General features: G+C 48.0%; 1 protein-coding gene across 9 annotated transcripts in view; it reads right to left on the reverse strand.

The window, feature by feature from the left end:
- The window catches only part of FAM169B (Protein), a 210,696-nt gene extending 200,170 nt beyond the window's left edge, over positions 1–10,526 (reverse strand). For all 9 annotated transcript variants that reach the window (XR_011439024.1, XR_011439019.1, XR_011439022.1 and 6 more), the window contains exon 1: positions 10,377–10,526. Coding sequence is in view for 3 of the 9 variants with exons in the window: in XM_070267716.1 (XP_070123817.1) it covers positions 10,377–10,410 (34 nt within the window). In the remaining 6 variants the exon portion in view is untranslated. The remainder of the gene's footprint in view (positions 1–10,376) is intronic.
- Positions 10,527–11,000: the final 474 nt, after the last annotated feature.

Here is an 11,000-nt window from a genome sequence, read left to right on the forward strand (position 1 = left end):
CACAAAGGTTTATGTAATCCTAATTGCTTTTAATATGAAGGTCTCGTAATCTGAGCGTTGGTGCATCTCACTTTTAGGCAAAAGATAACAAAGATCAAACTATTTTTTCCCCCCTGAATCATTTAAAAGGATAGGAGGTGAGACTGGAACATACCGTTCCCTTTGTATTCAAAGAGGTGTCACATTTGGGGACAAATGTGGAGCCCTATTTGGGGCAGAGAGGAGGAAAAAAAATCTCAAATATCTGCTTCCTTAAGAATGGTAACAGAAGAGGGGTTCTCACCTTACACAACTGCAGGAAGCTCGAGGCTTCCTCACCCCTGAACTTGAGCTTCAACATCCCCTGTGGTCGTCATTATGGTGCCTTATTTGTCTAACCTGTACCAGGAAGGAAGAGGGCTTTGACACGTGCTCAGGGAAAACCCCACTCTTAGTATCCTTGATTTAATTGACCTAGAGTTCATCAAAATGCCGAGCCCCAGTGTCAGTAACGCCACCACAACACGTGGTGGCCCTGAAGCTGGTGGGAAAATGCTGTGGGCGAGCATGTCCAGCCTGGAACCGGAGCCCTAAACCACATAGCACAAGAGGAAGAAAAACAACTCGTCACCATAATGCTTCTACCCATTGAAATGTCACATGCCCATAGAAATGTCACAGAATAACATTTCTCAGAACTTAGCCAAAAATTGTGGCTGTTAATGGACTTTATAAACTTTCATCCAGACATCACATCCTTGTACATTCATCTCTTACACTGAAAACAATAATACCTCGGAAGAGGAATAAAATGGGTTTCTCTCTGGCATGCCCAGGCCTTTGCGAAGCAACAATGGAAGCTGAAAGTAGACTGGTCCCCAGTCTCACAACCCAGTTCTAGATGAAGTTGGTGCTCACTGTTAAGTACTTAGCCTCATCACCACACACGGAGAAAGGACGGAGAAGAATGGGATTCCCTGAAACTGAGGCAATGATTCGCTTAGGGAAAATGCAGTTACTTCCCAATAACTGGAAAAATATGGAGACAGCTACATTTCCATAAAGGCACTGGACTCATTTGTGTAAAACTGAAATTAGATGATGGAGTACACGCTGAATACAAATATTTGCATCCGGTTAATGCCAGCTCAGTTTTAAACTGAAGAAATATAAAAGAAAGTTAATATTCTGCCTCCTGCGGATAAACAAAGTTTCTAAAGTACTAGTTGGCAGAAAAAGTATTAGAAAAATAGCGCTATGTTCCCACACTAAAATGCACCCTTTTACACCTTACATTTGCACAGTGCTTGCCAGTTGACAAAGGGCTTTCACACATCCTCACTTGTTTGAAACTTATGTCAACCCTTTGAAGTCAAGAAAGCACAAAGTACCTACTCTATTTTTCAGATGTGGAAACAGAAGTTCAAAAATGGAAAGTTAGGTAGCAGGAAGCCTAGGGCTGAGACCCAGATCTTGAGATTTCCAGCAGAGCCTTCACTGACTCACCTAATTACTAATTTATATCATGTCACGGACCACGCACAGTGTACCAGCACCAAATGGCAGCTAGTGATCAGCATGGCATGGCTTAAAATATCTTTTTAAGGCTGAATAATATTCCATTGTGTGTACGTATATATTAATGTATATATACGTACACACACCATTTTGCTTATCCATTCATCCTTCAATGGACACTTGGGTTGCTTCCACCTTTTGGCTATCGTGAATAATGCTGCTAAGAAGATGGATTTAGAAATAACTGTTCAAGTCACTGCTTTCACTTCTTTTGGGTATGTACCCAAAAGCAGTACTGCTGGATGACATCATAATTCTATGTTTAATTTCTTGAGGAACTGCCATGCTGTTTTCCACAGCGGCTGCACCATTTTACATTCCCACCAGCAGTACACAAGGGTTCCAGTTTCTCCACAGTCTCGTCAACACTTACTTTCCATTTTTTGATAATAACCATCCCAATGGGTACGAAGTGGCATGTCAGTGTGGTTTTGATTTGCATTTCCTTAATGATTAGTGATATTGAGTATCTTTTCATGTGCTTACTGGCCATTTGCATGTTTTTGTTGGAGAAAAATCTATTTAAGTCTTTTGCCCAGATATTCATAATATTTAAGATCTACTTTGAAAAACCTTTAAGAGGTGGAAAGAGAACTGCACACTGCAGTTAGGTGAAGTGGTAGAGAATAAGCACGCCATGGCATGCATGGAGGGGGAAGACTGACATGGGAGGTGGGAGAAAGGGGACAAGATAACCAGGGAATGTCTCTTTAAGGAGGTAACCTTTAAGTAGGACTGAAGAATAAAATGCTGGCTCTGTGCAGAGCAGAGGCAAGGGCCACCAAGACTGAAGGAATAGCCCATGCAGGAGGAAGAAAGGAGCAGAGGGATTCCAAGAACCAAAGGTCGGCCAGTGTGCCTGCAGCATGGCAGCCAAGAGAAGAAGGAAAGCATCAAGGGAAGCAGGCAGGCAGGGGCTGGAGGAGCAGGACCTGGCCACATTCCAGACTTCAGGTTCCAAGCAAAATGCAGTAGGAGGCTGCCGAAGGGTCCCCAAGAGAGCACGATAGCTGGAGTGTGTTTCCTGCCTCCTCCAGAACACACTGCAGTAGGAAACAGAATCAGAGGGAACACAAGTTAAAGCAAGCAATGAGGATGGTTTGGACAAACGATAGCAGTGAAGAGGACAAGGGTACAGAAAGCTTGAGCCAGGTTTTGGCAGTGGACATGGCAGAACTTGCTGCTAGCCAGATGTGTGGGGTGAGGAGCCAAGCTGACCTTCTTTTTTAACCCTCCCTTCCATATATGTCAATGAAATTCAACTGGTAGTTTTCAAATTGTGACATTTATAAACTAACATTGGAAACAGTCTAAGTCCATTAAGATCCTAGCTCTTTCCCAAAAGGTAAATTAATCAACCCTCCAAAAGAAGAATAAGGTGTACATTACTCTAAAATGCCAAATATTTTCCTGAAGGTATTACAAACTAAGCCAGTATGAAAAGACAGATGAAGCACCCATAAAAGGATGAGGACTTATCAGAGCTCCCCAACATTAGGCCACACAGGCATGAGGTTTCAGCATGAAGGCAAGGACACCAGCTTTGGGGTCATGCAGACCTGATTTCAAGAATCTCTGAACATATGATGAAATAAACTATCGCAAAAGGGTCAGCACAAACTACAGAATCAGACCCACACAGACTACAGATATTGAAATTATCCAATACAGATGATAGGGATATTAAACATGTTTAAAGAAGTTTAAACAGAGAATTTAAAGGGCCAATATTTTTTTTTAAAAGATTGGCACCTGGGCTAACATCTGTTGCCCATCTTCTTTTTTTTCCCTTCTTTTCCCCAAAGCTCCCCACACAGAGTTGTATATTCTAGTTTTAGGTCCTTCTTGTTGTGCTGTGTGGGATGCTGCCTCAGCATGCCTTGATGAGTGGTGCCATGTCTGCACCCGGGATCCAAACTGGCAAAACTCTGGGCCGCCAAAGCGGAGCATGCAAACTTTACCAGTCAGCCACAGGGCTGGCCCCCCCAAGATTTTTCAAATTGCTCAATAAGATTCTAGAGGGCAAGAAAATAGAGCTTCTAGAAATGAATGTCTTAAATAGCTGATGAACTGGAAAATATGAAGAAATTACTCAGAATGCAGCACAGAAGGACACTCAGGTGGAAACTATGAAAGGCAGGTTAAGAGAGATGGAAAGTAGAATGACAAGGTTCAGTAACAACCTAATTAAAGTTCCAGAATGCGAAAACAGAATGAGGAAGAGTCAAGGTTTGAAGAAATAATGACTGAAATTTTTCTAGAATTACTCTAAGTTACCTATCGTCTGATTCTGGAATCCTAACCAACCCCAAAGCAAAGAAAAGAAAAAGAAAAAGAAAAATCCCTGCCTAAACACACTGTGGTCAAACTATAAAACAGCAAACACAAAAAGCATAAAAGCAGCCAGAAGGGAAAACAGATCTTCCCAAGGGAATGACAGTTACACTGACAGCTGCCTTCTCCACAGCAACTATGGAAGCCAGAAGACAATGGAAGAACATTTTTAAAGTGCTAAAGGAGAATGACTTTCATCCTCCATCCAGCAAAAGTAACTTCCAAGAATGTGGATGAAATAAATAAATGTTTAGAAAAACAAAACCAGAGGGTGTTTACTAGCAACTGATCCTCACTGAAGTTATTTCTACAGGACGTACCTCAGGGGAAAGGAAAATGACCTGAAGAGGAAGTTAGTCAAGAAGGCATGGAAGCAAAGAAAATGAGAAACATGTGGATAAAATCTGACCCAATGCTAACCATACAAAACAAAAACATCTCATCTGAGGAGATAAACAAATCATAAGAGAACTAAGGTGTTGCATTAACAATAGCACCTAAATTGGGAAGCTGGTATGTGGAGCGAAAAGGTTTCAAAGCCCTTTTGTGATTCCAGAGAAAGCTTAAAATTGATTAATTTCAGAATTAATTCCAGTGCACAAGCATATTAGTATTGCTAAGTTAGCCCCTAAAAGAACAGAAATATAGATATTAAATTTATAATATTAAATTATATTTAATTATATTAAATATTTAAATATATATTAAATATATAAATTAAATTAATAGGAGAGAAAAAATGGAATTAGGGCAAGGGTGGAGGGAATCTCAATTTAAAAGAAGAAATGAAAACAAGATGATCTGTTGATCTTCATATGTAATTGCTTTGATTAAAAACATATTCATCAACAAGTAACTAGACTATGCTTTTGCAGAAGGACAAATTCTGTTTCCGTTGTGTTTTTACCCCAAGTATTTTATAATATTTTAATTAACATTTTTATTCAATATTCAGGTATTATGAAAAAACACAAAGCAATACCCTTCCTTCTGCATAGCTTAAAAAAATTTTTTTCCAAGATGTTCTAATAGGCCATATGTCAGCAAGACCCACACATTACAGAAAGCACTTGTTGAAAAACACGGAGGTCAAGATGAACAACCAACTATAACCCACTGTTTGGGCATCATACCCCTCCGCCCACATACATACACTCACCAAAAATAGTCCCCTAAGTAGGAGTCTAACAGAGTACAACCGGCAGGGGGACAGTGCGGTGAGAGGAAGTTTTTTGCAACAGTGACATCTCCCTGACGCTGACTTCTCAAGCACTGAATACTGAATGAAACATTCAAGGACCTGATTAGGGTTCATCTCAGCAAAATGTAATGAAGAAATGAGCACAGCTTTCTCCCTCCGGAATTAATGGAATTTTCGAGTAGTGGTTAAAGACTAGGTTTCCAAGAAAAACACATTTATCTTAATTTCTACAAGTGAAGGAAACCAAGCGGTCTAGGAGGGTTGGGCCTCGGGAGGCCGCACCACACACACACACGGACAGGAGCTCCCCCTCTGACTTCCCCAGGAGCCCCCAGCCCCAGCCTAAGGTGGTTGCCAGGGGACCCGTGGCTGCCCTGCTTTGAAGGAGCAAAGAAGCATCTATGCCTTGACAGACAAGAGGCATTGGTTCAAGTAGGAAATGAGGCCACTGTCTGGACATAGGAAATGCAAAAGGTTTGATGTGAGTGGGCTCCCAGTGGGCCAGAGAAAGGGGGTGGGGGGAATGACATGCCTGGGTTTCAACAGACAGTAGTCTTTGGATTCACACAGGCTGGGTGTCCCACCCCCACCCAAGCTTGCTGATCACTGGCCTTGGAAAAGAAAACCCACAACAGAGGATGGGTGCACTAAAGGGCATGGAATTTGTAACCCACAGCTGTTATATCCTAATAAGCGTTATTCAAATGCCCCAGACCTTCAGTTGCTACTGACAGTCACTGAACTGCAACTGCCCCCCGCAGCGACCCTGACTTTAAAAGTCCGGTGACACCATGGGCATCTGACTGACAAATGTGCTCGAGTTTTGCCTTGAAGTTTATTTCTATACCACACAACCCAGCAAAAGACACAGCCATTTTCTACAATCCTCTGTTTGGAATTTCCCAGGGCTGAGCAACAAACAAGAATGTCATCAGAGGAGCCGGGAGCCAGCTGCTGTCAGGAACCCAGCTAAGGCCAGTCAGCCGGTCACGAGACTAGGGTTTCAAAGGTCAGAAAGACAACACCTGAGTGCCCACTTCCCTCCCACGGCCCAGCCCGAGTCCTGGCCGCCCGGTCATTCACTCCATCCTGCCAGGGCACAGCAGGCTCCTGGATGAGGTCAGGATACCAGCCATCTCTGGCTCGGCCTCGTGCAGGGGAGATCCCTCGTTTCATATAGATATAACACAGCCCTTGATGTCTAGAAATGGGGAGTCATAGGGGGAGGACAAGAACCATCTATAGGATGGATACCATTATATGACAAGGAATCAACAACAGAAGGAGCGCATACAATATGCCCAGGCCATTAGGAGGACCCACCCAGGACCTGGCCCTCCCAGGAAGAGCGGGAACCCTGGAAAGACATTCCAGGGGATGGGCCGACCAGGGGCACTCCACCCCAGGGGTGGCAGACCAGCTGGCATCACCCCACATCCTGATACAACCGATCTGCAGAAAACTCCCAGCGATCCTTCCTATACCCATGGAACTGACACAGGTCTTCACCAGCACCATTCACTGCTCACGGAGTTCATGTGCCAGGTGCGAGCAGGGCACTAGGACAGAACAAGCAATAAGGGCCCTGCCCTCAGAGAGATTACAGTCTGGTTGGGTCAGAAGTAATAGACAAACTTCACTGCCAAGTGAACTTCACAGCCATCTCATCCTGGCCTTTCCCTTCCCTCCTGATGAAGGAAAGCAGACTCACCAAGGGCCACAAAAGCACTTAGTGACCGTGACAGGAGTCCTGACGCCCAGCCAAGCCCCCACCCATGGCCCTCAGTGAGGCCCTGCTCTCCAGGAACTGAGGTCCCCAAACTTGCCAAGTCCATGTTCCTCTATGGGGACACTTCACCTTGAACTAGAGAAGACCCAAAATGGCTGATGAATATTTGATTTTGTTTTTTAAGTTCTAAGTTAACATGAGGTCTCTGAGGAACCGGTTCATGGATTATTTCCTTCCTGAGCCTGTTTTTTGGGGGAGGGGGCCTCCATTTCGAACCCCACCCTTATGACAGGTTCCTTCCTCTGGGGAGTCGGACCACCACCCCCACTCCCCCATTTGAATCCCAACACTGCCACTTCCTAGCCAGGTGACCTCAGGCAAGTTACATCTCTATGCCTCAGCTTCCTCAGCAGCAAAATGGGGCTAATGAGAGTATCCATGTTTACCCTTTTGTATGGGCATCAATTAAGGGGAGGCTTGGAAAGGGCTTAGCCCATACCGGGCACACAGTAGAGTGTTCCTAAGGGTTAGTTTACCAAAAATGAAGACAAGTCTCTTCCACCCAAAAATGGAGGGGAAAAGCCACCTTCCTCACTCGCACCACCCCCTCAGGCTCGGCCTTCTCCCTCTTCTTGTCCCCGCAAGCCCTTCTGAAAGAGCAGCTGTGCCTGGGCCCCTTCAGGGTCCTGTGACATCCCGACCGCTTTCCCTTCTGGCCTCTCCCTTCCCTGGACCCTCCTTCTGGGCCGACCCAGCTCTGCACCTGCCTCAGCCTCCTCGGCACCAGGCCTGCCCACGGGCTTCTTTTCCTTCTGGTCTCTGTTCCTTTGGGTCCTCGTCTCCACACCAAGTTCTCAGAACTTCTCCCTCTCCAAGCCCTCCAGCTGTGCCCTCAGCTAGCTCCTCTCCTCCTCCCATCTCCCAGGGGACGCCCTTCCCAGGCCTCCATCTGCTCTGCTCTCACTCCACTCAGCAACAGGGGTCCCCAGGAGAGCTCAGGGGAGGCACTGGCCCTTCTAGAGTCCTCCTACGCTCTGGGTTAGTGTTTCTGACTAACTCTTCAGTGTCTCCTAGGGGAGGCATGTTCTGAAACAGTCTGAAAGCACTCTGTCTAGATTGCATCATGTATAACCCCTCCGGGGGTGGGTTCCTATCTTAGTGTCACCACTGTCCCTGTTTCCCCCAACCCGAGCTTCAGAGTCGTCTTGGGTTTTCCTCCTTGCTTGCTAGCCTTTCTATCTCTAAAGCTCTGCTCCATTCCCAGGGCAAACTGTCCAACACCCAACTTTTCTAAGTTGGAACGGTAAACCGACTTCCTAAATGGATTTCATAAAATAAGTAATTTGCACAAACGCTTCCATTTGTGTGTAAACAGAAGGGAGGAGTGCAAAACAAATGGGCTTCTCAGAGCCTACTCTAAATTTCACCACTGGCCCAGCAGTCGGCTCTGAGGCAGGTCAATTACTTAGTTTACAGATGAGGGAAGGTGGAGGTAAAGGACGAGCAGAGTCACAGAAGCGGGCTGTGTCTGACTTTCTTTCTCCTTCCCACTAGACTCCAAGCTGACATGACAGCAACAGATGGTCTGGTGGAACCTAAGAAGGTCTCCAGCATCAGGGAAATTAACAACACATACTCTCAGAGAGAGAGAACTGGTGTGTGGTCCTGGGGCATGTCTTGAATGATTGGGGGGCATCCCAAAGCCCCATTGGATAGCACCCCTCAACCAGACACACCAATATTGATACAGAACACAACTCCCACAGCAATGTCACCTGCCCTTTCTCTATATTTTCACGCTAGAACTAAGTGCAGGCTGGGAGACAGCCTCCTCCTCTGAATGCTTGATTCTCAGTGTAATGCTTCCTTGCTAAAGGAAGGATTCCCACGTAGACATGATGTACTCAAGCCCTTTCCGGAAACGGGCTATCAAAGCAGGGGCAGCAGTTCAGCTATGTAAAACTGCAACCCATAAGGATGGAGCACATGTGGAAATGATTAACGAGCAACTGCTGTGTGTCATCTGGGCCATCAGCAACCACGAAAGCCACAGTGAATGCTGAAATGAATACAGGAAAATCCTTAGACTGTTTTGGCCAACTACACTTTTCCAGAAGATGAAATTACCATCACTTTTCCCATTAAAATGGAGTAGGCCTGGGCAGAACAAGCACAACTCTAAGGCAATAGCGGGGACGACCTCTGCCTCATGGCACCGCTCTGAGGGGTGGGGAAGGGAAAAGCTGGGATTGACCGACTCTGTGCGCAGGCTTGCTAAGGGTTTAAAAATATATGAGATATTGTTGTACAATAAGTCCCTAAGTGGGCAGAATCTTCCCCATTTGGGGGATGACGAAGATGAGCCCCAAAGAGCAGTGATTTTTTTCCTTGCCCCAGTTCTCAGACATATAAACTGGCAACAGCACTCACGACCCACAGCCACAACGACCAACTTTCCAGAAAAGACCATAGGAAAAAATCAAAGACGAAACAGAATCTCCCTCTCTAAAAATAGAGACAAAACCCTAAGTATCTAGACCAATGAAAACTTTCACAAGGAATGTAACCAATTCATACCACTGGCTACCCGCCACCTTCTCTCCTTAACTCACTCACTGGAAGTCAGAGGAAAAACAACTCAGAGTCACAGCTTTTAAATGCAGGTCATAAAAACAAGTCGTCCCCCCTGATGGCTTCCAATAAAAGGCGGAGGAGCCGCTATAAGATCGACCTGCTCCTTATGGAGATGTGCGGCGGGAGGAAGCGGCGGCGGGGTCCGACTGCACGTGGGGGCAGGGCTGTCCACCTGCGGCCGCGCCCCGCGGGCCAGCCGGGACGTGGAAGGGACGAGAGGACCCGGCCGAGGGGCCCTTCCTGCCGCCGGTCCCCGCGGGAAGAGAAGGATGCAGGAGCGAAAGAGGCACTTTCTCAGCATCCAACGCCCCTCGCCTCGGCGGGGCAGGCGGAGAGCCCTTTGGGGATTTGTCCTGCGTGCTTTCAGATTCGGAAGTCGCACCGCTTTGGGCCCCTCCTGGGGGCGGGGGCCGAGGGGCTCGGGGCGCGGGCTCAAGTCCGGGCTCCCCGCCGTCCCCCGGGCCGCCAAGCCGAAGTCCCCGCACCGCGCCCACTGCCCAGACGAGGCCCCTGCGGCTGCGGGAAGGCAGGCAGCTGGCCCCGCCGAGGCAGCGGCTCCGACGCCCGCACGGCCGGGAGAGTGGTGACCGCGACCCTCCGGGACTGCCCTCCCCCGACGTCCCGGGCCGCGCGCCCGCCAGCCCGTCTCGTCCCCCGGCGGCGACAGGTGCGCGGCCCGCGACCCCTGGCGCCGACTCCGGGAAAGTTTCCCTGGCCGCGGCGCGCTGTTTACGGTGTCGCTTTGAGGCGCGGGGGCCCGGAGCCCTCGGCCGGCCCAGCCATTGAAACCCGAGCCGCGGGGAGGGGCCGCGGCCGCCGGCGGAGGCGGAGGCGGGCGGGCACCGGGCTGGCCGGCTGCAGCGGCCCTCACCTCCTTCCACACGCTCTTAGGAGGCTTCCACTGTGTACCGGATACTGTACCTGCAGCTCCGCGCGCCGCCGCGGCCGCCTCCATGCTCCGCTCCGGCCGCGCCGCGCCCCGCCCCGGAGCTGCCAGCGTCCCCTCCGCGTCTCCTCCCCCGGGGCTGCGCCATCGCCCGCCCTTGGCACCTGGGCCCGCGCTGCGTGGTCTTCTTCTCTAGCGACCCTCGGATCCCTAAACAGTTTGCAAAGCGAGTTGGCCACCTCCGAGGAGTACTTATTATGCCCTCTAATTCTTTCGCAGAAGAAACCGTTCGCACCCCCACCGCCTGCATCCAGCACCCCCTCTCCGCGCCCCTTCCCACTTCCTTCCTTTAGGTCTATTTCTATGGACAAGAATCATTTTCATTATTCCTTTTAGAAAATGTACACGGAAAAATAACTCAAAGACAATCAATGGCACACATTAAGCAGAACATCCCGTCCTCTTTTCTGCCCATTTCACTCTTTTCCGGTTTTTTTCCTGACAACTGTATTGTGCCCATTTTTGCTGATAACTAATACTTTTATTTATTAAATGTTCAAGCTTGTGCTCACTTGAAATAGCAAAATTCAACGAGAGGCAATTGTTTGTGCAGTACTTCTTTTTCTTGGCCGGTTTCAAGGTGTTTTTTTACAGGGGAG

This window comes from Equus caballus, chromosome 1, assembly GCF_041296265.1.
Source record: "Equus caballus isolate H_3958 breed thoroughbred chromosome 1, TB-T2T, whole genome shotgun sequence".
Classification (NCBI taxonomy): domain Eukaryota; kingdom Metazoa; phylum Chordata; class Mammalia; order Perissodactyla; family Equidae; genus Equus; species Equus caballus.